This window comes from Drosophila hydei, unplaced genomic scaffold (genome assembly GCF_003285905.1).
Source record: "Drosophila hydei strain 15085-1641.00,03,60 unplaced genomic scaffold, DhydRS2 tig00008125-arrow-arrow-pilon, whole genome shotgun sequence".
NCBI classification, from domain to species: domain Eukaryota; kingdom Metazoa; phylum Arthropoda; class Insecta; order Diptera; family Drosophilidae; genus Drosophila; species Drosophila hydei.
The window spans coordinates 873,949-900,274 of NW_022045835.1; the positions used below are offsets into that span (position 1 = coordinate 873,949).

General features: G+C 39.3%; 8 protein-coding genes across 13 annotated transcripts; 4 read left to right on the forward strand and 4 right to left on the reverse strand.

The window, feature by feature from the left end:
• Positions 1-1,262: 1,262 nt before the first annotated feature.
• On the forward strand, positions 1,263-3,104 carry LOC111605234 (spermine oxidase-like). Its single transcript, XM_023323669.2, has one exon. It carries the CDS (start codon positions 1,314-1,316, stop codon positions 2,826-2,828), a length of 1,515 nt encoding a protein of 504 aa, XP_023179437.1. The 5' UTR covers positions 1,263-1,313; the 3' UTR covers positions 2,829-3,104.
• A 474-nt stretch (positions 3,105-3,578) lies between these two features.
• LOC111605232 (spermine oxidase-like) lies at positions 3,579-5,400 on the forward strand. 3 transcript variants are annotated; one of them, XM_023323667.2, is made up of 4 exons: positions 3,579-3,665; positions 3,730-4,367; positions 4,516-4,645; positions 4,704-4,978. In XM_023323667.2, the coding sequence occupies exons 1-4, from the start codon at positions 3,657-3,659 to the stop codon at positions 4,893-4,895; spliced, it is 969 nt and encodes a 322-aa protein (XP_023179435.1). In that variant the 5' UTR covers positions 3,579-3,656; the 3' UTR covers positions 4,896-4,978. The 3 variants fall into 3 exon arrangements, with proteins under 3 accessions (XP_023179435.1, XP_023179434.1, XP_023179436.1); XM_023323666.2 differs by having other exon boundaries at positions 4,516-5,400; XM_023323668.2 differs by lacking the exons at positions 3,579-3,665; positions 3,730-4,367 and having other exon boundaries at positions 4,537-4,645; positions 4,704-5,400.
• A 192-nt stretch (positions 5,401-5,592) lies between these two features.
• LOC111605235 (beta-ureidopropionase) lies at positions 5,593-8,190 on the reverse strand. The gene is made up of 4 exons (XM_023323670.2): positions 7,954-8,190; positions 6,542-6,804; positions 5,862-6,481; positions 5,593-5,801 (listed from the first exon to the last, which is right to left on the reverse strand). Exons 1-4 carry the CDS (start codon positions 8,055-8,057, stop codon positions 5,628-5,630), a joined length of 1,161 nt encoding a protein of 386 aa, XP_023179438.2. The 5' UTR covers positions 8,058-8,190; the 3' UTR covers positions 5,593-5,627.
• Positions 8,191-9,528: 1,338 nt separating this feature from the next.
• LOC111605223 (MAGUK p55 subfamily member 7) lies at positions 9,529-17,896 on the reverse strand. 4 transcript variants are annotated; one of them, XM_023323648.2, is made up of 9 exons: positions 17,744-17,896; positions 13,901-13,998; positions 13,564-13,841; positions 13,370-13,501; positions 12,978-13,007; positions 11,653-11,820; positions 11,268-11,589; positions 10,473-10,766; positions 9,529-10,400 (listed from the first exon to the last, which is right to left on the reverse strand). In XM_023323648.2, exons 2-9 carry the CDS (start codon positions 13,941-13,943, stop codon positions 9,880-9,882), a joined length of 1,788 nt encoding a protein of 595 aa, XP_023179416.1. In that variant the 5' UTR covers positions 13,944-13,998; positions 17,744-17,896; the 3' UTR covers positions 9,529-9,879. The 4 variants fall into 4 exon arrangements, with proteins under 4 accessions (XP_023179416.1, XP_023179418.1, XP_023179417.1 ...); XM_023323650.2 differs by having other exon boundaries at positions 10,473-10,649; positions 17,744-17,895; XM_023323649.2 differs by lacking the exon at positions 12,978-13,007.
• Positions 17,897-20,065: 2,169 nt separating this feature from the next.
• Positions 20,066-20,515, forward strand: LOC111605249 (uncharacterized protein F12A10.7). The gene is made up of 2 exons (XM_023323687.2): positions 20,066-20,180; positions 20,346-20,515. The coding sequence occupies exons 1-2, from the start codon at positions 20,066-20,068 to the stop codon at positions 20,513-20,515; spliced, it is 285 nt and encodes a 94-aa protein (XP_023179455.1).
• A 3,223-nt stretch (positions 20,516-23,738) lies between these two features.
• Positions 23,739-24,100, forward strand: LOC111605250. Its single transcript, XM_023323688.2, has 2 exons — positions 23,739-23,835; positions 23,904-24,100. Exons 1-2 carry the CDS (start codon positions 23,739-23,741, stop codon positions 24,098-24,100), a joined length of 294 nt encoding a protein of 97 aa, XP_023179456.2.
• Positions 24,101-24,184: 84 nt separating this feature from the next.
• Positions 24,185-24,514, reverse strand: LOC111605251 (glycine-rich RNA-binding protein blt801). Its single transcript, XM_023323689.2, has one exon. It carries the CDS (start codon positions 24,512-24,514, stop codon positions 24,185-24,187), a length of 330 nt encoding a protein of 109 aa, XP_023179457.2.
• A 938-nt stretch (positions 24,515-25,452) lies between these two features.
• LOC111605277 lies at positions 25,453-26,326 on the reverse strand. The gene has a single exon (XM_023323721.2). The coding sequence runs from the start codon at positions 26,308-26,310 to the stop codon at positions 25,975-25,977; it is 336 nt and encodes a 111-aa protein (XP_023179489.1). The 5' UTR covers positions 26,311-26,326; the 3' UTR covers positions 25,453-25,974.

The window sequence follows — 26,326 nt, forward strand, 5'->3', positions numbered from 1 at the left end:
GCTGCTTGGTCCAGGCTGGTCAAACAAGATGCAAAGCTAAAGCGTTTCTAATGTACCGTACATCCACACACACATGCATGACAATTTCTCGTTCTATTTATAAATCCATGCTGAACTCTGTGTGCTTATGTTTTTGTATGTCACTGCATGCTCTCTCAGTCGCACTCTTTGACTCTTATCAGAGCATGTTACGCGCGTTTCCTCTTATCAGTTACCGTTTCAAATAAGTTCTTGCAGCTGTTTTCAAATACAGTTTGCCGTCGCGCCATCTGCAGCTTGTTTTTGTTTACGCTCTTTGTATTTTCTTAAGCAACTAATACCATTGCAAAAGCAACTGCATAAGCTAATAGGTAGACGGAATTCCCTTTTAACGGCATTTGTTGGCGCACGTGTCTGCACTACAACGCACGCTCGCTGCAAAACAGAAACACAAATAGCAAAAACATATGCATATACATTACGGTATAGCCGGCGTTTCATTTCAAATGAATGCGCAGGGTATAATGCGTTTTACAGAATAGAAGCTTTAGATTATTGCAGTTTTTTTTGCTGGGAATTCCGAAAAATGGTTTAGTATATTTTTACTTAACTTAATATATTTTTAATCAATTTAGAAGTGTTAGTTTCCATGAGTTTTTTTCTAGATAATTTGGATGTTTATAGTTGGTATCTTTATATAAATGTCCAAAAGTCCAAAAGCTTTCCTCTTAATAATAATAAGCGTTCCTTTAGGTTTGTTTAATGGTTAGCTGGTTTATTCTGCACTATAATATGCATTTATGACACACTTTAGCAGAATAAATATGGGTATAATTATATATAAAAATATATATATATATATATTGATCCAATTATGTTAAAAATTATGTTTGATTTGTAAATACATTTTAATTAGGGTTTTTAACTTTAGCTATGCTTGAAAATCTATTATATTATATATTCTTATTTCCGACATTTTTACAGGGCATGCCAACTGCGACTACTTGATTCTATAGCTTTACCTAGGCTTTGAATTGTATTTAAATATATAAAATATATAATTTACAATGTTTTTACAGGGTATATAAAGTGCGTTTTACCAATTTTACACTGCCTATGCCAATGTTATTTCATTAGTTGTAGCTCATATTCTGATCTCATTCCATTTAATTGAATCAATTCATAAGATTTCACTCTGCTTGCGCTGATACCCCTTCCTCTTTCCCTCTTAGTTGAGTCCATAGTTTTCCAACACTTAAATTCGTTTTCTTTGCAGATCTTGATTGCTTGATTCGCACACAAACACATATATATATATATATAAATAGGAAGCTATGAGTAAATCGCATCGGGATCTAAAGATCGTTGTCATCGGCGCTGGGGCATCGGGCGTTGCTTGTGCTACGAAGCTCCTGGATTATGGCTTTCAGAATGTTCTCGTCGTGGAAGCCGAGTCCCGCTTAGGCGGTCGCATACACACAATACCTTTCGGCGAGAATGTGATTGATCTTGGAGCTCAGTGGTGTCATGGTGAACAGGACAATATCGTACATCAGCTGGCCAGCCAGAAGGACTTACTGGAGACCACCGGTCCGGTGTACGAGAACTATCAATGTGTGCGCAGCAATCGAGAAGTATTACCCGATAATGTGGCCAACAGGCTGAAAGCAATTGTGGGTGATTCTCTGGTCACACGTCAACTGGAGCTGCAGCACTGCAGCGGCTCCCTGGGCAGCTACCTGACCAATAAATTTTACGAAATGCTACGCCGACCCGAGAATTCCGACATAGATCAAGTCTTAGCTGACGAGTTCTTTGATAACTATCAAAAATTCGAAAACTCTGTGGAGGCATCTGATAATCTAGAGGAAGTATCTGGTCGCGGCTATTTGGACTATTGGGAATGCGAAGGCGATATATTGCTCAATTGGAAGGATAAAGGATTTGTGGAGCTGCTGCGTCTGCTCACGCGCAGTCGAGAGCTAGAAACGTCCACAGATCTGGGTGTACTAGAACAACGCGTGCTATTCAATCGTAGTGTTAAAAAGATCCTTTGGAATCGGAACGATTCTCGCGTGGAGCTGCAGTTGAGCAATGGTGAATGCTGTTTGGCGGATCATGTGATTGTGACCGTATCCTTGGGTGTGCTCAAGGAGCAACATCTGCAGATGTTTGAGCCACAGCTACCAGTGGCTAAGCAGAGAGCCATCCAAGGCTTGGCCTTTGGCACGGTTAACAAAATCTTTGTGGAATTTCCGGAAGCTTTTTGGCCCGAGGATTGGACGGGCTTTACATTGCTGTGGCGGGAGGAGGATTTGGCTGATATAAGGAATACGCCACGTGCCTGGCTGGAGGATGTGTTTGGCTTCTATAGAGTCAGCTATCAGCCGCATGTTCTGGCTGGTTGGATTATCAATGCGAGTGGCAGGCACATGGAGTCACTGGATCGAAATGAAGTGGTTGCAGGCTGTTTATATCTGTTTCGTCGCTTTCTGCATTGGCATATACCGGAGCCGGTCAGCTTTTGCACCTCCGCGTGGTATACAAATCCGAACTTCCGTGGCTCCTACTCGTTTCGTTCCATGGATACGGAACGTATGGGCACCGGTGCTCAGGATCTAGCGCAGCCTTTGACAGTGGTTGCCATGTCACCTCAATCGCCGGGCAGAAACAAAAGGCTGCCACAACAGACTCGCTGCGATCGACCCATTGTCCAGTTTGCCGGCGAGGCGAGCAGCGCGCATTACTATTCCACAGTTCATGGAGCTGTGGAAGCCGGTTGGAGAGAAGCTGAGAGATTGGCGGAGTTCTATGGCCTAAAGGAAGCGACGGCCAAATCACAGCTATAGCAATCGTCAGATATTTCATTTGATTGACTCTGCCTGGCTGATTGATGACGATTGACTGATTGATATTGATGTCACTCTAGGCAACTCCTATGCGACGGCCAGCTTTATGTGCATGCCTAATCGAGTGACGTTTCCTGGCTGATTGACAATGATTGATCCATGGCCACATCGCAGCTGTAAAATCACAAAAAGTTTCCCTATTTTATAAGCAACTGTGCAATGGCTTAAAAGTAAAAACAATCAATTAAATTTAACCAAACAATAAATACATCCTGAATAGACTATAAGATATATATATATATATATATGTATATATATATATATATATATATATATATATATGTATATTGATATATATATATGTATATCAATCAGCATGTAAGGAGCTGTTAAATGTTTGACTATGCGCTATTGACCATAAATATAAAGCTATGACTAAACCTATAAGCTATAACTTTTTGTGTTGATTGACTGATTGATTTAGGCTATAAAGCCAAAGTCTGCCTAATTAGGTAGTTTTATTTTATATTTACGTCTGATTAACAGCTACACAGAGCCAGATTTTTATTTATAAGTTTACTTAGTGATACATATAACTCTGTGATTGAGTGACTGATTGATGATTGATTGATTTTTAGACAGTTCAAGACAACTGACTCTACCTGACTAGTTGAGAATGCACAGGGTATCTTCTAGTCGGGCACACCGACTATAGTTCTCTTGTTTAATTTTTATTTAGTTTCCAATCTTTATAAATTTTTTTTCTGACAACTTTTGACATTTTCTTAACAGACATTTATAATAAATACGAATTGTATTACCTTTTATATGGGAAGTGTAAGTTGATCGCGATTGCAGCACAACCGGAGAAAAGCTAATTAACTAATTCGAACTGTCGCAGTGTTGGTCCAACCAAAAAGCAAAACTTGCACGCAATAAAACCAGGCCTACGAATTCGGTATATAAATGTGAGCCGAGAATTTTGATCTTGGGCGGCGGTGTGGCGGGTCTTGCCTGTGCGGTAGAACTGAAGACTAATGGTTACAATAATGTCCGAATTGTAGAGATGTCTGATCGGATTGGCGGGCGTGTTAAAACCTTGAAATTTGCTGACAATTATGTCGATATGGGTGCCCAGTGGGTCTATGGACAAAAAGGCAATGTGGTCTATCAGATGGTGAAAGAGTTAAACATATTGGAGAAATCTGATGATACGTTAAAGAATATTAATTGGATACGCTCGAATGGTGATGAACTGTCTAAGAGCGTTGTCGAGGAAATGTTGAATTTGATATCAACTATATATTACAAGATGCAGGACGACCAAATAGATCCAGAGGCCAGCTTTGGCGAATACGTTTCACAGATGTTTTACAGAGAGATGGACAAGCGACATCGCCATCTGGATAGGCATGTAGCTAAAGAGTTTATAACTACTTTCAAGAAAATAGAAGGCAGTATGATGGATGTGTCAGCCTATGACTACTGGACCTTTAAGCCATGTAAAGGCTGCCACCATTTGAACTGGCGTGAAAAGGGGTAAGCAGTAAGCCAAGGTTGTCCGTCTGTCTGCATCTCCCTTCATCTGTCAGTTCGTTCTTCCTTCGTTTGTTTTGTGATCTTCTGGCTAACCGCCAGTCGGTCACTAATAACTAAGCATATTCTTATTAACTATCCCTTTTTGCAGTTTTAAGGAGTTTTTGCGCATCCTCGTCAAAGGTGACGAGATGAATGAGCATGGAATACTTAAGGATTGCATTGATCTTAATCAAAAGGTTATTCAAATTGAATGGGATCGCATAGATGGCTCTGTGGTGGTGAGCTGTGATAAAAGGAAATATGCCGCGGATCATGTAGTGATTACCTTCTCTCTAGGCGTGCTCAAGCGCAACACAATGCTCTTTCGGCCAAATTTGCCAGAAGCTAACTGTGCAGCGATCAATTTCATTGGATTTGCCAGCATTTGCAAAATATTTATTGAATTTGATGAGAAATTCTGGCCAGATAATTGGCGCGGCTTCAATGCCCTATGGAGAGGACAAGATTTGCCATCGGAATATTGGCTAAAGGACATCTATGGCTTTCATGTATACGAGCATCAGCCACGCGTATTGCTCGGCTGGGCATCCGGATTTCACGTGGACGTTATCGAGAGCATGGACCACGATGCTTTGGTGCAAGGCATTATGGATATGCTACATCGCTTTCTGCCCAAATTTAAGTTGTCGCATCCCAACAATGTGGTTACCACCAAATGGAGCATTGATCCGGCGCATTTGGGCAGCTACTCATATCCCTCCCTATTGGCCTCCGAGTATGAAACGGGACCCGCACAACTCGCACAGCCAGTTAATGTGCTAGTCTACGACGCGCTTCTCTCGGCTGATACGGCTGTTTCCGTGCGAGCTACCCATATGAAGCCAGTGGTAACGCGACCGGTTTTATTTTTCGCCGGCGAGGCAACCAGCCCCAATCATTATTCGACAGTTCACGGTGCCGTAGAGACGGGAATACGCGAGGCTGGACGCATTATATCCTTCTACGAAAATGAATGATATTCATTTAATTGGACCTCAAATTAAGAGAATTTATAATTTTTTATTTGATCGCTCTGGCGGCTACCAAAAGGCGCTCAGCTACTGCTATAAAGATTTGGCCACTACCAAAATTTTATAAGGGCACGTTTAGCTCGAAAGAAAATTTGAAAAGGTTTCCTTCTAAGAGTGCGTACAAAATTTAATATATATATATATTATTTTGGTCATTGCCAATAGGTCTTGTAATACAATAAAATTTCTATTACTTCTCCCGCACAATTTGTGGCTGGAAATCCAGTTGCGCTGCTTTACTGAATGACTCAGCATAGAGTGGAAGCCGTTGGGTCATGCGGAAGCCCCAGAAGTCCTTAACCTGTCGGCACAAATTCAGATCTAGCTCAGTGACTAGCACACCATCTTCACAGCGCGATAAGCTCTGTGGGAAAATTAAGCATAATTAGCATGACTGCAAGTCCAGTTAAAGGTGTATGCTTACGGGAGTTCTGGAGCCATCTGGTGCCGCCACATATGTTGAGCCATAGAAGGGGCCAAAATCCTTATGCGCTGCCTTACCATCCCCTGAGGTGTATTCATTGGGGAACTCCTCAGTGCCGACTCGATTGATAGCCACTGTAAAGTAACTGTTCGCTATAGCTGCATTCCTTGCCTCTATGCTCCATAGGGGTTCCGAGAGACGTCCAATTGTAGCCGACGGATTGAACACAATTTCTGCTCCGTTCAAACCGAACATCATCCAATTCTGTGGATGATGGCGGCCATAGCAAATATTGATCGCCAGCTTGCCGAACTCCGTCTCAAAAACGGGATGTCCCGTATTGCCCTCGATGTAGTAGGTGGACTCATTGAAGTCGCCCACACGTGGTATGTGATTCTTACGATGCTTGCCCATATACCGACCACTATTCGAGATTACGACAGCCGTATTCCAAATCGTCTCCCCATGCTCCATATCTCGCTCCAAGATGGAGTGTATGATGACCATGTTGTAGGCCTTTGCTAGTTCTGACAGCATTTTGGTCGTCGGCCCACGTTCCGCCTCCTCGGCAAACTCGCACCAGGGAAACTTCTCACGTGTGCAGAAGGCAAAGGGCATGGCTAATGGAAGGAGAGTTAGATAAATAGGAGTCGTCTATAGTTGGAATTGGCTGCACTTACTCCACGCCTCCTGGGTGCATACGATGTTGCAGCCAGCCTGTGCCGCCGCTTTGATCATGCTCTTCACTTTATTCCAAATGGCCTCGCGCTGCTCTTCAATAGGTGCCGTTGTTACCAAAGCAATGCTATTTTGTATGGCACCAATTCGAACCAACCGCGGCTTACGCAGCTCCTCGGGGCGTGCCTCAAATTTAAAGCCTTTGATCTCAAAGCCATTCTGCGAAGCGGTCTGGCGAGCGCTCTCTGGCAGTTCCAAAGATTGGCTAAGAGCGATAAGAACGTGGGACAGAAAGTGAGTTAGACTGGCAGGGTTTTGGCAAGAACGCGCGAGAGTTGAAGTTAGAGTTGGCAACTGAGAGAGTTGAAGAGCGAAAGGGAGAGTGCGTGAGTTGAACAGAGCTTTACAGAACAAAACAGCGAAATAGAGTGAGATTTTAAGAGATAATGAGGGAGAGTGAGAGTGAGAGGAGAGAATGATATGATGCCAAAGAGACTGTCAGCACGTGTAAATTAAAAAAAGTGGAATGTGTGAGAGCGAATTGCGGCATAGTATATGAGAACGAAATCGTAATCGACATATGACATAGCGACAAAGAGAGTGTCGGAGCGTCCGAGTGTGGGGCCAAAAAATAAAGACGGAGTGATTCTCGATCGGTTGAGAGATCGGCTGTAAAGTGAAGAGAGTATGGCAGAGGAAGTGAGTGAATTAGCGTGTATGGAGAGAGAGAGAGAGGGAGAGAGAGAGAAAGGCAGGTTGACAGAGAGACCTCTGGGTTTGCATTCTCACTGCTTTGTAAACAATGCGCGCAACTTTTGCTGGTATTTGTTTTTGTTTTGGTTGTGCTCGCTGGTATTTTTAATATACCCTATATGGAAGAGTCTCCCAATTAGTTATCAGACATTTAGTTAAGGCATGAATGAATCTGTTTTTGGTTATATAGATTGGAACAACATTCTTTCTCTCTTCTCTTTTACTTTCTTTTTATTTCTCTCTCACTTTCTTTGCCTTTGCCTTTCTCTTCCTCTTTCCATTTCTTAGTGTTTATAATCTCTTTTATGCCAACCTTTCCGTAAGGGCATTCAAGCTTCATCATTGCATACTTAATTTTTCAATATTTCTAACGCTGCGTATACTTGATATACATATACAAATACGTATATGTATGCATTAAATTTAAATTTATTTATATTTATATATATGTATACTATATGTTTTCTTATAGATTTTACTAACTAGCTGCCCAAATTGAATATGTGCTAAGACTTATCTCCGCTATACAATTTTGTTGCCTTATCAGCTCGCAGTGTGGCCTGTTTTAAGTTTTGATTAGCACATAGATATACTATCTATATCGCATCAGAGGCAGCATATACATATATATATATATATATAGTTAGGTATATCTACTCACTCTTTCTCAACTCCATAGAGTATGCGCCTGACTTCTTGTAGCTCCTTAGCTGGCAAATGTTTTTCCAGGCATTCGTCCAAATTTCTCAATTCAAATGTCGACATGTTTTCCGGCTGTATTGTCTTTGAATGCTTATTTCGTAGTTGTACGGATAGGTAGAAGGGAGAGAGGGACGTACTCTTTCTCTTTCTAATATAGAAAAGCGCTCGATTAATACAGCAACCACTCGCGTTGAGCGTAGATCGCGGAATGCTCATGGTAAACTATCAACAGTTGATCAGCTGCTTCTAGAGATGAGCGATAGTTGCCATAAATCGTTACATATAACAAGTATTTATCAGTTACTCCTGAATTATTAATTTAATAATTATTAAAAATAAAATATGCAATATTTTTAAAAACAAAAATATTGTATTTTAGCTATTTTTATTTATTTTTGATATGTATTTAGTGTTTAGTTCAGGTCATTTGAAAGTAGCTAAGTAACTGTAAAGTGTAGCTGCTATTTGTCACTGTTATAGCTGTCACTGTGAACCACATATATTACTGTTGCTCATCCCTAGCCAGCAACTTCCATATACACGCCTCTGCCCCATCCCACAACTGCTGCATACAGTGCGACTTAGTTGTGGGCGCGCGCGCCGTTTGACCTTATCATAATTATCAATGACAACTGGAGGAGGAGAGAAGATAGAGGGAATTGTTTAGATGTTAAATAGGTTCAAATAAGGGTACAATAAGATTTCCAGTTTGATAGAATATTTGAGAATATACGACTATCAGATGTCCTATGAGCAATAATAATAAGTGGAAGTATTCGACTAGAAGATACCTTACATGCTGTTCAGTAATAGAAAAGTGCGCTAACAACTAGTAAATACTTAACATAAAACATCAGCTTAAAAATTCTTTTTTAAGCCCAGGTTAAGGCTCTTCGAATAGTCAAAATTTCTCAATTAATTTCGAATTGATAAGTGTTAATAATAGATTTTCTGAAAATCAGTTTTAGTTTAAAGCTAAAATGTATAGTAATGCCGACCTGGTTACATATTTTATAGCTCTAAAATTTGTTTATCTGGTAAATGGAAATGTTTTTTATATTTACTGATCTTTATGTAGAATATATATAGATATGACCCTACTTGTTTTTGGTTAGCCTTAACTATTTCCCCTCTGAAACCAGGTCTGTCTTATCAAGCGAACGCTATCTTTGCTATCAACTGTCCTCTGTGATTATTATAATATATAATAAAGTCTCGGAAAAGATTTTGTATACAAAATCTGAAGCTTTAAAATAATTAAAAAATATAATAAAAAAATTCTTAAAAATAGTTGAGAAAAAACTCTTTTAGCTGGAGTTTGTAACACATTTATAAGTTTTTCTTTTTTTATTTATAAAATTTAAACATTTTATATCTTTAATATAAGGAGTTTTGTTTTTATGGACAAACATTATTTAAGTGAAATAATTGTTGTACAACAGATGACGCATAAATTTGGTTAAATGGATTTAGTTTTTTTTTGTTAATTAATTTTAGTAAGTTTTGTTTAATTTTCTTTTCTCTTTTCGGTTTCTTTCTTCTTTATAATTTTCATTTTGCTTTTATTGTATTCTTTTCATTGTTTTCACTTTTACGCAAAAAAAGGTACATGTTGTGAAAAGGAAAGGACGCTGAAGAGTAGCGTCTAAGGGTAAATAGTATATCTCTCTATATATCTACGTATATAGTATATATATCTCTCTTTCTCTTGCTCTCGCTCTCGCTCTCTCTTTCTAACTAAATGCCGTGCAACATTGGCAACTAACTTTTCATTTAGCTTAGCAGTTTTTTGTTTTGTTTGTTTTAATTTAGTTGGGCTAAATTCGTATGGCAAATACTTTGGTGTTTGTTTCTAGGACTGGGTGGATGGGTGGCGTGGCTACGCCTACTGCACCCACATGGATGGCGCCCAGAGTGGTTCATTCTCCAGCCTCTGTACGTGTTGGACAAGCTGCTCAAACGCATTCACCAACTCCCCGTTAACAATGTCCACATCGAAAAAGTGACCATAGATAAAGTCGATGCGTTCCGCCGATTTGACCATATCTTCGAATTCCTCATCCGTAAAGCTACGCGCGTTGGCCTCATCAAACGTGGATTTAGCCCGCGCCTCCGTGCGCGTTGCCTTCAATACACTGAGCTCCGGTGGCTTGATGTGTATGAGAAATGGTTTCAGTTGGGCGGTGCGCAACGTCTTGATCGCCTGATAATGTGGACTCAGCACACAGACACAACCCGCATTCACAATCGACTTGACACTCTCGGCTGAGGTGCCATAGAGGTGACCCTTGTACTCGCCATGCTCCACAAATTTGCCCGCCTCAATGTCAGCGTCCATTTTATCGCGTGCCACAAAAATGTATTCACGTCCAGGCACCTCACCTGTGCGCATAGGTCGAGTGGTATCTAAGCAAGGGTATATAGGATATATATAATATATATATGTTTTATATATGACGTCTACTGTTAACTACTCACATGGCACTGGACTGCGAAACTTTTCGGGATCACGCGCTATCAATCTTCTGCGCAGCTCATTGCGTCCCACCCCAGGTGCTCCGATTAGTACAACAGGCCGATAGACGCCTGGTCGTGGATATAGCTTGGCCACCTCTTCATAGGTGGCAATCAATTCCCGATCGAAATCGTCATTCTCTGTCAAATCGTACATTATCTTTTTAGTCTTGGGCTGGCGACAGGAGGAGCTGCTGCTGCTCGTCTGCAGACGCGGTGAACCGGGCGGCGTGGTGCACAGCGAGGCGCATGAGCCGGCTGGATGGCCAGGTGGATTACGGATGCAGGGAATCGATGTGTAGCGATGTGAGTAGTGAGTGAGCGTGTGATTAGAATGAAACGAATGAGATGCATGCGAGGACTCGATTAATTAAGGTCTAATTGGGCTGGTTAATAGAATGATGAAGGAGCTTTTTGAGGTATTCCTCAAATTACTTAAAGTTTTTAAGCTTTGAAGAATTTTTGTTGGAAATTTTGATTGAAATAAAAATGTTTATCTCAGATATATATTATTTTCAAGCTCAACTTTAAGGAATACCTCTAATATATTTATAATTTATGATTTTTTAATATTTTAAGTTTAGACGATGAAGTTCATTTGGTTAGGATTATGATCATTTTATATTTTTAGTTAAGGTTAAGGCTCAAGAGTGAACGGATGAATCCAACTTATCTTTTATCGAAATATGAATAAATGAAGGGGCCATACATATTTATAATATATGCACACTAATTCAATGGAATCCAATTCATACTTACGCTTCGAGTCCAGGTCATTGGATTCGCGTTGCGTTCGCTCGTGCAGGATGCGACGTTCCTGTAGAGCTCGACTTGGTATGAGGCCAGCGCGTGCTGAACGCTCATGATCCTTGCGCGCTTGCCACCAATACGCATCGTCCTGTGCGACAATGTGCAGGACATCGCCACGCTGAAATGCCAGGCCAGCCTCCTTGCAGGGTATATAAGGATCCACATCTGGATTATAATCGAAATGGGCGCGCACACGCACCTTAGACTCACGCTGCGCACCTTTCGTATCCGCTGGCACCAGCTTAAAGGTAATGGTGCCCTCCGAATTTTGCTGAGAATTCCAGATATATATATAGATTAGATAGGCTAGAGATAGTTTGAGTATTATATATACCAATATGGTGAGCACATCGCCTGGCGTCTTGCCCTCCACATTGATGCTGTTGACCTCGATGACCTCATCACCCACGTGTATTAAGCCAGATCGATCTGCCGCGCCGCCGTGCATAATTCTAGCTATAATTATTTTGCCCGTTTCCTCATCCGTTTTTATGGTTGCGCCCTAAAAGTAGGCAATGAACTTTTTGTAAACGCTGCTGACGCCTGAGTGTGTTGTGTAAGTGTGTGTGAGTGAGGCATGTACGTGTATGTGTATGTATATGTGTATATGTAGAACATATTTTTTACAGTTTTTCTTTACAGCGAACAAGTCAAATAGAAGACAGAAAAGAGAAAAGAAAAAAGAGAAAAGAGAAAAGAGAAAAGAGAAAAGAGAAAAGAGAAAAGAGAAAAGAGAAAAGAGAAAGAGAAAGAGAAAGAGAAAAGAGAAAAGAAGAAAAGAGAAAAGAGAAAAGAGAAAAGAGAAAAGAGAAAAGAGAAAAGAGAAAAGAGAAAAGAGAAAAGAGAAAAGAGAAAAGAGAAAAGAGAAAAGAGAAAAGAGAAAAGAGAAAAGAGAAAAGAGAAAAGAGAAAAGAGAAAAGAGAAAAGAGAAAAGAGAAAAGAGAAAAGAGAAAAGAGAAAAGAGAAAGAGAAAAGAAAAAGAGAAAAGAGAAAAGAAAAGAGAAAAGAGAAAAGAGAAAAGAGAAAAGAGAAAAGAGAAAAGAGAAAAGAGAAAAGAGAAAAGAGAAAAGAGAAAAGAGAAAAGATAAAATAGAAAATAGAAAATATAAAAGAGAAAGATAAAATATAAAAGAGAAAAGAGAAAATATAAAATAGAAAATAGAAAGATAAAAGATAAAATAGAAAATATAAATATAAAGATAAAATATAAAATATAAAATATAAAATATAAATATAAAATAGAAATATAAAATATAAAATATAAAAGATAAATATAAAATATAAATAGAAAAGATAAAATATAAAATATAAAATATAAAATATAAAATATAAAATATAAAATATAAAATATAAAATATAAAATATAAAATATAAAATATAAAATATAAAATATAAAATATAAAATATAAAATATAAAATATAAAATATAAAATACAAAATATAAAATATAAAAAAATTTAAAACAAAAATTTATGAAAAATATACAACATTTAAAAAACTTGATTGTTTCACATAAAAGTACATCAAATAGTTTTGTATATTACAAAAGTTGTTACAGTATTTTGTTGTTCTTGTTGTTTGTTGTTGTTGTTGGTGCCAAGTTTAACATCCGTCTTATCTAATGCTTTTCACGTTTTACAGTAAGGACTTTTTACTTACAACAATTGGCTCCGCACTTTGTGCTCCTGTCTGTTTTATATATATATATATATATTTTTTTTTTTAACAATTTTTTGATGGACGGAATTTTGAAATTGTTTTTCGATTTTATTCGATTTTTTAATGTTTTTTTTTTTCGAGACAAAAGCAAAAATTTACAATAAGATTTGTTAGCATTGAAAAACAAATATGAGTATGAGATTTTAGATGAATGAAGAAACGAAACGATTGGAGGCAAAGGACGTTTGAGAGACTTTGTGACGATATGCGAGAAGTATGCATGGTCTGGATAGTTGGACAGTTATAGCATTATATATATGCGATAGACATGACACAATATGAGGCATTAATGGACATGAGTTAGAAAGCAGCGATGGGAGTTCGAAATTTACCAGAGGCTCATTGCTTTTGACAAGCTGAACAATTTTGATGGTCTCCTCGTCCTCGTCCATTTCGATGGGCACCTCCGGCAGATGCGGATAGAAATCCTTTTGTGCAATCGCATCGTGTGCAAAGAGCAGGTGCTAATTGGATTTTATAGTTGAATGAAAGTTCTCTTACAGTTAAATTCGTTTGCTTAGCTCACCTGCACGTGCGAATCCTGCAGCAGATGGAATGCCTCCTTACAATCGTCGCTTAGATGACAGTGCTGCGACAGCTGTTCGAGTACCTCGTACAGCACCTGCGACGAGGTGGATAAGACAGGTGCTAGTCTTTCGTCTCGGCCCACCTTGGCCACCTTTGTGTGCACATTGACCAAGGCATTTAGCTCCTTGGACTCCAGCAACGCTTTGAGAAAATCAATCTCCTGATCATTGGACAAATTATCCGATTCCTTCAGTGTGGTTATCAATCTTGAAAGCGCTGCAAGATGAACATTTTTGTAATGTGTAGACAGGAGTGAGTGGGTGAGTCATGCTTACCTGGATCCCAATTGATATCGGATGCCATAACTGCAGCTAGCATGCTACAAGCGAACACTCAGCTACACCTACAGCTGCGACACTTTTGTATAGCGTTGCTGTAAGGATAAAGAGGTGAGAAAATTATTAAGATTGGGAAGTGGGTTAAGAGTAGCAAGCTGTAGTATAAAATAAATTCTTTACTGACAATCAGAAAATTCGTTCCCAAGGTAAATTTTCAGCTAACTGCTTAAGTTAAGTTATTTTATTGAATGAAAAAGTTCCAGCCGTTCTATATGCTAATTAGCTCACAAATTGAAGCATAAGCAAACACTTTCTGAAAGCTATTCATTAAAACTGAGAGCAAGAGGTATTTGTGTGCCCTTTTTCTATTCAATTCAATGCTCTGGCATCATTAGGCAGATTTTATGGAAATGCTAATTGAGAATACAGAAAATCCAATTTTGAACTTTATTCAAGTTCCTTTCTGCTAACAAGGCCAACCCACAAGTGCGTTAAGAAGCTCGCCTTTACTTATATATCTATACACAAATATATGCCTTAACACTCTTATACTTATATACCTATATACCTAATATACATATATTTCTCCCCCAACAACTTTGTGAATAACCAAAATCGATTCGCAATTCGGCAGGAAACTTTTTCATTTTGCAACTTTTTTTGTAAATTTGCTCATAAACAGGACAATAACATCCTGCGACATTGAAATACACAAACAACAAAATAACAAAATGTTGATGCGTGCTGAAAGTCAATTTTCAATCACTTTGTGCTTCCTTTGTTGGCGCCTCCGCACGACATCGCAAAACTGAATTTGGCAACGCGTCGTATGTGTAATGCGAACATTTTCGTTAGACACAAAAGCTAAAAAGTTGGCTTCAATGGCTCTTTAGCTGGCTGGCGTCTGACTGGCGCACAATAACTTGGAGACCTTACTCCTCTCCTCTAAAAGGGATTTAAAACGCTGTCTTCTTATGCCCTACACTAAAGTACGTATGGTAGATTGGCTTGTTGAAAGTGTTTGTATAGCTTGCATAGCTGAGTGGGGTAGTTCTCTTAATAAATCTCCATTTCCTAACTAAAGTTTATTTTGAGACTTGCCATTTCAAGCATAACTCGAGAACTTTGCGAGCTAGAGATATTAAATTAGGTACTCAGCTTCATCTAGAGTTTAAACAGACTATGCAAATTTGTTTTTTAGTTACTCCCCCATTTCCTCTCAATCTAATTCTCTTTGCTCTAATTTAGGGTATTTTTTAGTCGTTGCTTTTTCCACAAATTTCACTTTAACGTTGTTTGCTTTGGCGCAAATGCAATTAGTTGCCATTAAGTCGGAGCCAACTAGGCTGCTGCTCCACTTGCCGCTGATTTATGAGAAGCGCAGAGCGAGGCAGACTTGAGGGCTGGCTGATTAGAAGAGGGCACAATTTATGGCCACTTGCGTTGCGAGTGTCGCGTGGGCTGCAGCTTTGCAGTGAGTTGGCGCCGGCCCCGTTTAAGTGACAGCCATAAATTAGTCGCGCTAGTGGACAAAGGCAACGTTGCAACGTTTTCTATCTGCATACATTAAATGTTCAATGGCTGCGCTTCCTGTTGCTGCTGCTGTTGCGGCTGTCGGCGGATCCTTTGTCCAACCAGCTGGAAAACAAGTCCTGGACAGCTGCCAAACTGCCAAGCTGCGGCACAAAAGTTCACTAACACTTTGTGTGCAAAGCCCTTTGCTATTGTTAGCTGTGACCCGTTAACACTATGCCAGCCCATTACCTCAGCTCAGTTTACGGCCAACTGACCGATAGCCCAGGTGGACTTGGCGAGCATTCAAAACGTGCTTACTTTATCATGCAGTATTAGTGTTATTCGAAGCTAAATTTGTTGAGATTGCCGAATATGACAAGAGCTAGAGAATTTTATGACTTGCTGATTTTTAATCTAAAAAGGTAGCTCAAACGGCATGTGCTTAAAATAATGAATTTTAATTTTTGACTACCTGTAAAGAATATATTTTTGAGACTGTCGTAGTTCCACCCGCATGTCTTTATAATCTCAATATATTTCCTTACTGAAAAATTTTTATTAATTACTTATTTAATAGGGAAAGTTTCTGTTATCTAACATTTGTTTAAAGAATTCACATATTATTATAAAAATTCACTGACTTTTACACTTCCAAAGTAGTGAAAAAGCAATGTCTTATACTAAATATCTTTCTAAAATTGACTATGCTTCATATTTTTAGCCAAAAGTTTTCACCAAGTGTCAGCTCAAGACGTCATAAAAAACTGTTGCCATGTTAATGAACTTTTAAGAATATTTTTGACACCTTTTGAATAATGAGAGTTTCGCAACACGAATAAAAGTAATCAACTGGCGTTAAGAACACGCATGTTGTTTTTTTTTTCGCTGTTGCCCTTGACAGTGGACAAGCCAGCCAGCAGTTAGCCTCTCTGTAGTGGACAAACCAAATTCGATGAGTAGCTTATCGCTGCTCCAGTTTCTTGCTATCAAGCAAAACTTTCGATTGACCTTGAACTAAATACACAATATGTCAAAGGTGGACGAAACAAACAACATACAACAGCTGACATTGTCAGGGTTACAAATGCAACGACGTCAGCACCGTGGGTGGTGGGAGGTGGGCCGTGGATGAGAGATTTTCTGGCAGGGGGTGGGCAACGTTTCGGCCTGATAACTATTTATATCATTGGGCGCAGCTACTATGTGAACTTTAGGCTCAATAACAGGAAGTAGAGGGGGAGGCGAGGTCACAATGAAATTGCCATAATCAAAGCTCATCAGCATTTCCATATTCATAATGCAAATTGAATGTAGTTAAAGGAAGTTCCCAAGCAAGGGCACAACATAAGACACAAAATAAGCATATCAAAAATTGTTATTTTTGAGCTCATCAGAATTCATAAAAAATTTTTTTAAAATGCTTGAATAAAGAATGGTGGATAGTTCAACAATAAGAGAAAATACTGGAACTAAACAGTTAAAATAAGAAAGTATCTATGGGAGAAAGAGGGACTAATCTATAGTTAGGAGAAAAATAAAATTGTCGAAAGTAAAATATTTTAGGGCTGTTTATGGAAGACTTGAAAGTCTATAATGAAAGAATGACATCTATTAAAAATAGTATGAAACTTATAAAAGCTTATTATATTTCATTATAGAGGCTACAGTGTTCTAGAAACATCACTACAAATGTGTTTTCTTAAAGAAATTGGCGTTGTCATATGAGACCAACAGCTGCATGTGTGTGTGCGTGCGAGTGTGTGTTGAGCCGCAATTACGCTAATTGCAAGCGTGGTGTCAGAGGACTTGAGACTAAGACAAGTGCGTGTTTTCCGTCTTATACATATTATAAGTAGAAGTGTGCAGTTGTTGTTGTTGTGCATAATGATACGTGTCAATGTATGGCAAACAAGAAAAAGGAAGTCAGTGTGCTCATGAGATAAGGCAGGTAATAGTAGATAAGCTAAAGAGAAAGAAAGAGAGGGAGAGAGAGCGAGAGAGTGAGAGCGAGCAACAACAACAACAATATTAGTTGACAAAATAAAACAGATTTGATCAACTGCAGTTCACATGAACTACTAACAATATGTGATTTATGACAACAGTCTGGCAACGCCGTTAAGAGCAAGAGAGAGCATAGATAACGAGCTTCCATGTGTGCGAGTGTGTGTCTCAGTAAAAGAGAGCGGAAGAGCGTGAGAGCGCCGGAGCGAGCGCCGCAGCAACATTTGCAAAATTTTCATTTTGGTTTTTAATTAACATTGAAAGGAAAAACAGCGCGCAGCAGCTGAACTCAAATCAAATCGAATCATATGTAAGAAGTACCTGAATGTTTCTTGTTCCAGTAGGAGTTGTTATAGTTGTTCTTGTTTACAGTTATGCAGTTATGTTATATTCCTCTCTTCATATCTTTGATGACAAAAGTTTTTGTTGAAGCTTTTGCCGTTTGGCGTTTTTGTTTTATTTTTAAACAGTTTTCCACTTGGCGCACACACAGAAAACAACACAGCACATTTATCTCTCATATATATGTATATAAGAGTATATATATTTATGCCCGATTTATAGCTCAGATTTTGTTGCTATTTTTAGTTAAGATTTTTGCTTTTGCCTAGCTGTTTTTATTTAACAATTGACTTTGTTTCAAACAAAATGTTCGACCTGCTCAGCTTGTTGCAAGTGCGGCTGCAGCTCGTGCAACTCTAACTGTAAAATCAAATCAAGCCCGAGTGGGAGCGAGAGAGGGAGCGATAGCGCGCTGTCAGCGTCTACGACGAGCGACTGCAGCGAGCGACTGACTCGAACTGTGGCCAAGGCGCCTGGCCAACTAAAACTGTCTGCTTTGGCTGGCTGGCTGCCCCATTCAGAAAAATAAAAAATTATATAGACCCGCTACCGCACCACCACCACCACCATAATCATCAACAACACCAAGCAAAGGCAGCGGCAGCAGCAGCAGCAGGGTTGAAAATGCGCATGTCAGCAAAATGCGTGAGCATAACAACATATACAGGGTGTTTTTTTTTTTTTGACTTGTGATTGAACATAAGAAGAAATATATTTATTTTTTTCCATTAAGTACAACATAAAAGCAATGCTTACTTGATAACATTCATGAGCACTATCAATACAAAGTATACAGGGTGGCATTCTAGCTTAAACTTATCAGACGCTACAGGGTATCCATGTTTTCACTTTGGCTTTATTTCATAAACATAAATCATTGGCACCACTATATATATTTGTTTATCCGAACAGCGCTGCACCTCCTGCTCCACCAAGTACGCCAGCACCACCAAATCCGCCCACCACCTTTTTGTCGTAGCGCGCGCGGAAGCCGCCGCCGCCGAAGCCACCGGCACCAAAGCCGCCGCCAAGGCCACCATGTCCGAAGCCACCCTTGAAGCCGCCACCGCCGAAGGCACGTCCCCTAACCCGAATGGTTTCGCGATAACTGCCAAAACCACCGCCGAAGCCAGCCGCACCACCGCCCAGCAAGCCACCACCTAAGGCCAGCGCCTGTGGTTGTTGCTGTACAATCGGCACTTGTTGCAATACCGGCACTTGCTGCACCACCGGCACCGCACTGATGCCATCCAAGCCGTAAGCCTCCAGCACCACAGCTGCGCCACAAATCAGCAGCACTTGAATATAGCAACTCATCTTGGATGTCGAGTTGATTACGTTCTGCGACGCGGGCGCAGACGTCGCAACGTATTTATGCGGCGTTTGCGTGGTGCGTCATGCAGCACCACAAAAAAACCCCACCAGCTTAGCTATGTTTGCATACGCATTAACCAAGCATTGGCTGGGTCTTCACTTACGCGTCTCTATGCACGTGGCTCGCAACCAAAACTGACCTTCACTCAGTTGTGATCGATGTGGTTGATGTGTGAAATACACTCAAAGAAATTTTGGGGGAATATTTTAAAGTTATCGTTGATTGATTGAATGACTTGTGAAAAATGTGTGCATAACTGACTAAATGAGTGACTTATTGATTGAGTGTAACTGACTTATTAATTGAATTGACTATTTGACTGCTTGATTGATTGATTGACTGACTACTTTACTGATTGAGTGACTGATGGATAGACTAGACTAGGCTAAAGGGCTGTTTGATTGAGGTATTATGTGACTGTCTGAATTATGACTGCTGATGAGTGATTGATTGACTGATTGATTGAATGAATGATTGATTGATGAACTGATTATGTTATTATCTCAAACATCTTCTTCTTATATTGTTTCTTACAAATTGTGTGACTTTCTGATTGATTGCCTGACTGAGTAGACGGCGTGGCTGAAGCAATGATTGAGTGACTCCTTGATTGACTAAGTGATTTGCTCGTCATCCTCTTCTTCTCCTTCTTCTCTTTCTTCAATGTCTGCTGACACCATCTTCAATAGCTGCTACCCAATTTATCCCAGTGTAAACTAAGCAGCTGCTTATGAGCATATTCCGAGTTAGATCTAAATGGAATTAGCTTTCAGTGCTTGGGGAATTTCGGCATCCAGTTATTTGTGAATTGCTAAAGCAAATATGCCTGCCGCTATGCCATGGGATGCGAACAGACGTGGCCCACTAATTAATTTGCATAAATAACGAGGTTGGCGATGCTATTCCAATCAGTTGGAGCTTCAAAGATGCTGCGTGAAACGTTTTATTCGCTGATCTTCGCACTTGTCGTTGCTCAGCTGGAGGCCACGCCCATCGTGAATGAAGGCAATGAACTTGTGCGACATACGCGACACATTGGAGGTGGTTTTATTGGCGGTGGCATTGTGGGCGGTGGCATAGTAGCTGCTGGTGGCGGTGGTGGTGGTGGTGGTTACATTGCACCACCTGTCATACAAACTGTGCCCGTGATACAAACCGTGCCGATTATTACGACCGTGCCTGTTGTGTCCAGCATATCCAGCATAGTGCCCAGCTATGCTGGCTATGGAGGTGGCTACGGTGGAGGCTTTGGAGGTGGCTATGGCGGTGGCTACGGTGGCGGCTATGGTCGAAGTCTAGGCGCTGGTAGCTTTGTTGGCGGTGGCATTGGCTTTGCCAAGTTCAAAGGTATTGGCTTTGGCGGTTTTTTGGGCTGAAGTCAAGATATTGAAGTGAAGCGAAAAATATATAAAAATAGCAGAAAATATAAAGACATATACCGATATAAATGGATATATATTTTCTTAAATACAATAAATTTGTTATAATATTTTTTTTAGTTTTTATTAATAAAAATAATCTAGATAAAGTCTAATATGTATCACATAAGAGTTGCCATATATATATATATCGATCTATATATACATCTTAAATATGTCTTTTCTTTGATGATGCTGCAGTTTCTTTTCAGCTCTGATGTTGTTGTTATTCAAGTTTCGTTTTACGTTTTCAGCTTTATTTATTCGTTTAGCTAAATAAAAATACACAAATAACGCAACAACAACAAACAGCTATGAAACCTTCCGATAAAAAACTCGAGTCTTTTCTGTGCAGTCGCCAAGTGCCTTTTGGCTGAGCATTAAATCAGATCGGCAGCTGTGCTTAAGAGAAAGAGAGATAGTGCAAGAGAGTAAGATAGATAGAGGGAGATAGAGAGAGATCTTTGAATTTCAAGTACGCTGAACGAAAGCGAGACAGAAAGACATAGAGATCTTTGAATCTCAAGTACTATGGACAGCTATGTCAAATTTCCTTAAAAAATGAATTGAGAGTAAAATAATTCAATTGCTGAATATTTCATCGAAATTTAAGTTTTAAGCGTGGAAAACTAAATCAAATGAGTTTTTTGGATAAATGTATAGAGCTAAAAGATTACGCTTAAGATTGAGAGAAATACTTTTTAAGATGTAGACTGAAAGCCAAATGAGTCAACTTACAATATTAATTAATTGGTCGATAGTTACTGAACTTAAAAGAAAACAAACTCATGATACATTTATTATATTACAGACTTATACTGCAAGCATAAACATAACAAGGTTTCATTGTACTTAATGTTTCACATTTTAGTAAACAATATTACAAATTCATGATAAGTCACGCATAAACATCACAATATCATAATATACCACGCATAAACGTTACAAATTCATGATAAGGCACTCATAAATCATCTGGATCTCAGCCCATATATCAAAGTAATACATCAAGTAACTCGAGTAGCTGTGCACTCTACAGTTCTATCAAGACTTCCGCATCTGGCAACAAGATCTTAAGATTGGCTTAATTTCAAATTCAATTTGAAGTAAACAACTTAAAAGCCAAACACAGCCCTCGCTTGCGGCTTTTAAGCGTAATTACTCTTTTGCCTTTTGGTGGTGCGGCAAAAAAAATTCAAAATAAAAAAGTTCAAAGAATAAAAAACCTTTCAATGGCACTCAAGAAATGCTATTGAACCTCTCCAGGTAGGTAATTTTCCTAATATTTGACTATAAATTGAAGCTCGACTCGACATTCAGTTTTAGTGGCTCACAAAAATCCAAATGGAATACCTGAAGATTGGCCTGCTGCTGTTGGGCATTTGTGCGCTGCTAAGCGGTGCAGTGGAGCAGGAAGATTTGCTGTCAGCGGCGCAGGAGCCGGAGGAGGCTCTGCTAACAGCTGGCGAGAACTCTCAAGCGGATGTGGTTGCGGATGAAGCTGATGGCGGTGCGCGCAAAGTACGTCAATTCTATGGTCCACCGCCATTCTACGGTGGACTACCACCACCACCACCGTACTATGGTGGATATGGTGGCTACTATGGCGGCTACGGTGGTGGCTACGCTGGCTTGGGTGTCGGCTACGGATTTCAGCGCACGCGTGTGGTTACACGCACTCGCCATCGCGGTCGCTACGGTGGTTTTGGTGGTGGCTTCGGCTTCTACGGCTAAGCCTTGTTCTCTCTATTTTGCTATTATATTATATCTATAAATTTATACATATATTTGTATGAACATTTGATAATTGTGATATTCTATTGTGTGTAGCACAGCCATTGGCGTTGCCTCAATAAATAAGTGTGATTTTTATATTATTTGACTGGATGAAAAAAAGACAGAGACAGAGAGAGATAGTTGAATAGCAAATGAATTGGCGGTGCAAAAAATTGTTGAACCGATCAAGTTGATGGTGGTGCGCGCAAAGTACGTCAATTCTTAGGCAACGACGGCTTTGGTAGTCTCCGTGTCGGCTTTGGATCCCAGTGCGAACATTGGCAATCGCAGTTAATTTGCAGTCAGTAGCTCCATCTTCTCTGGCTAAAGTTTGCTCTTTTTATTTCGCAGTTTATATACCTATAGATATATACATATATCTGTATGAACATTTGATATTTGTGATATTCCATTGTGTGCCGCACAGCTATTGGCGTTGCCTCAATAAATAAGTGTGCGTTTTAATACCCTGTAGAATATGGAACATAGCTGCAGGGAGTTTAGTGTGGGGTATTGCAGAGAGTCAACAGGCAGAATGCGAGCAGCATATTCAAGAGCTGTGTGATCAGGAAATAGAAAAGTCATCTAGCTCTGATCAGTCATTCATATAATATAAATACAACGTTTTTAGGGATAAAAAAATTTTCTTTTATTGGTGTCTTGATTTTTGAGAGATCGATAATGTTCATAGATGCACTAAAATCGATAAATAAAAGATAAGAAAAAGTGTTTTTAATGGCAAACTTGAATATCAGAGCCTTAAAATGAGTTTAGCTTAATTGGTATCGAGTTTCTCTTATGAACAAAACATATTTAGTGATCGATAACAGTCAAAAACAAACAAGCACATGAAATGTATATGTTAATTTGCGATAAAATCATAATTCGTATGTTTTATAAAACGAGTCATATGAAATTGACATTAGTGGCGTCATAGCTTCTACCTAGGTAATCGATAAATTCGATAACTTAATGAAAATCAATTAATATAAATGGTTTGATGGCATATTGATATATGAGGCAGATCTAAACTATTTAATTTGATTGGTATCTAGTTTTTATTACAGTTTAGAAAATCGATAACTATCGATAGACAGCTGACTTGCCCAAAAATAACTTGTTGGTTCTGTATATTGAAATAAAAGTAATACAAAATGTAGAATAGACTGAATTTCTAGAATAAATAGAAAGGTATATCTAGGAAAAATATCTATAAAGAAGTGAAATTGCGTACAGGGTATCTGCCAGTCAGTCTCTCTTTCTCTGGAAAATCAATATCTTATGTTTGGCCTGGTAGTTATGATTGTTCGCCATTTTATGATGGGAAAGTGGCCAAGGGCCATCACAGCGACGCGCCTATATAAATTTGTCTACGACTTCGGCTCAGTTTGGATTTGAGCTCAAAATGCTGCGTATGATTTGCCTAATGCTGCTGCTAGTGGGCGTCTGCTCCTTAGATGAGCTGGAATACGATGCACAGGTGGCACCACCACACGCAGAGGGTAGGCATTAGAAGATAACTCTCTCAACTTTAAATCTTCTTTAACTTCATTCTGAACCACTTTTCCAGTCTATCAACCACCGTTGAGTCTATGGCGTGGCTTTGTGGCTCAGGTGCAAGAAGTGTTCCGTAGTTGGCGCACCACTAAGTCACCACGCGTACAGTTGCGCAGCACCACGCCCGAAACTGACGTGGATTATGATGCTCAGCCAGAGCTGCAATATTACGGAGCCTTAAATCCAATTTATTTGACGCAAAATTTTTAGTCTTTCATTTTGCAATGTTTTATTTATTACAACTAGAATTTGTTAAAAAATTTAATAATAAAAATTAATATTTAGGTCTAGCTATTAGAAGTGTTTGTTGAAGAGTCCCTTGAAGCCGCCGAAACCGCCGCCGAAGCCATGCCCCAGGCCACCGCCAAAGCCATGACCGCCAAAGCCGCCGCCAAAGCCGTGACCTAAGCCACCTAAGCCGCCGAAGCCACCGAATTTGCCACCGAGGCCTCCGCCGAAGCCACCGAGTCCCAGGCCACGTGCCACACGCTCACTCTCCGGCTGCAATGGCTCCAGCTGCATATCTCCATCCACATCGAGCAGACTGAGTGGCTCAACTTGCAGTTCCACAGGCGCTGCCCAGCAGCTCACGATTAGGCAAAGGCTCAGTACGAGAAGTTTCATGTTCGCTGAGCTGTTAACTGATTTGTACTTAATCTGCAAGTGGCAGAGATTCATGCTTATATATGCACAGCATTACTTCTGGCTGATCTGCTAAGGGCTGGTAGGGGCGTGGCTCGTGCGTGTAGCTGCTAATTGCCTGAGTCCACATTGCGACTTTATGCTTGCTTTTCATATCCAAATGTACTTTCATTCATTCATTCATATTTTTGAGAGTGTTAGCAGACCAGGCGTCGTTTATGTGCGTACACTGAGAGAAATAAATGCATTTCTTAATAATTCCTTATAGCACTTGAGTTGTTCAAGTGCTAGAATATTTTAGGCAACTGGGCAATCTGTGGCCGAGATGAAAATTAAAATATAATAAGTTCTTAATAAATAATAAATTTTCAATATTATTTTTTTGAAAGACAACTATTTTTCTATTAATTAATTTTTTAATCATATTTATTTTTAATATATTTTTGGTAAAGTAATTATAGTTAATTTTATAATTAATTATAATAGTTAATTAAATAATTAATAATAATTGTAATTATTTTATTGATTTTGATTTTCAATTTTATAAAGTTGTATTCATAATTTATTATTATTATTTTTAAGTATTCATTTTTAAATGTATAAAAATAAATAGTGGTTAAAGTGGTCAAAGTTTTCAAATTAATCAATTTTGAATATATATATTTTTTAATTAAAATAAATATGAATATAATAATTTTGTGGGATAATAATTTTATTATTTTTTATTATTTTAATACAGTTGTTTTTGAACTTAACATTTTTCATATATTAAAATTTTTTAATATATCTTAAAATATTAAAAATTATTGGTTTTATAATATTTTTATTTTATTTAATAATTTAATATAAGCCCAATATAAATTTCCCTTTTCTACAACTTCACATACTCCATGTAGTTTACAGAGCATCTGACAGTCGCTCAGGTCGCAGTAGTCTGTGTAAATGTTGGTGCCAAAGTTGGATTGGGTTGGCTTAGCTTCTGACTCGGGCACTGGCTCTGACTGTGGCTCTTTCTGTGTCTCTGCTTCTGCCTCTGCCTGTGCATAGTTTGCTTAGGTCTTTAGCTGGTTGTCTTTTCTTGTTGTGGGTTCGCTTACATCATGTTTGCATTTGTCTTTACCGCCTGCGTATTTGGCGGGATTTGGTCTTGAAACGTAATCCAATTGACCTTAGCAACAGTTGCCTATTGAATTAACTATAGATTTTGTAATCGATGCCATTGATAAGAAAATGCGTTGCAGTTGTGAGAGAGAGTTAGAGCAGGTTGGTTGGGCTTCCCTTACTTTCGATGCTCTGGAATCAGCACTGATTTAACCTGTCTTCTATGCACACTAAGTGTTGGAAATTTAAAATTAAGCAGCTTTTTTTAACACCATAAATTTACACTTTTTCGTTTTAGTTTGTGGCAAATAATTTATTATGCTAATTGGCAGTTGAGTGGCTTAACATCTCGTTTGATGCAGCATCAAACGCCTTTTACGATGTCTGCGCGAGAATTTCTTGTAGTTGTTCTTCTTCTTCTTGCTGTTGCTGTTGCTGCTGCTCCACCAGCTGCGGCTGGGCTTCTCCAGCTGTGGCAATAGCATCTGCTGACTGATGCGCGGTCTACGAACTTGATCCTGAACGAAAGCACGAGACCAGGCAACGGGATCCAAGCTGGCATCGTAGCTGGCATCGTTCTGACGCCACCAGGGCATGGCCATGCCCAGTTGCAACAGCATTAGCATTAGCAGCAGCAGCAGACAGCTGCCAACAGTTGTCGTTGATGTGTTGAGCATTCGAAATGTGTGTGTC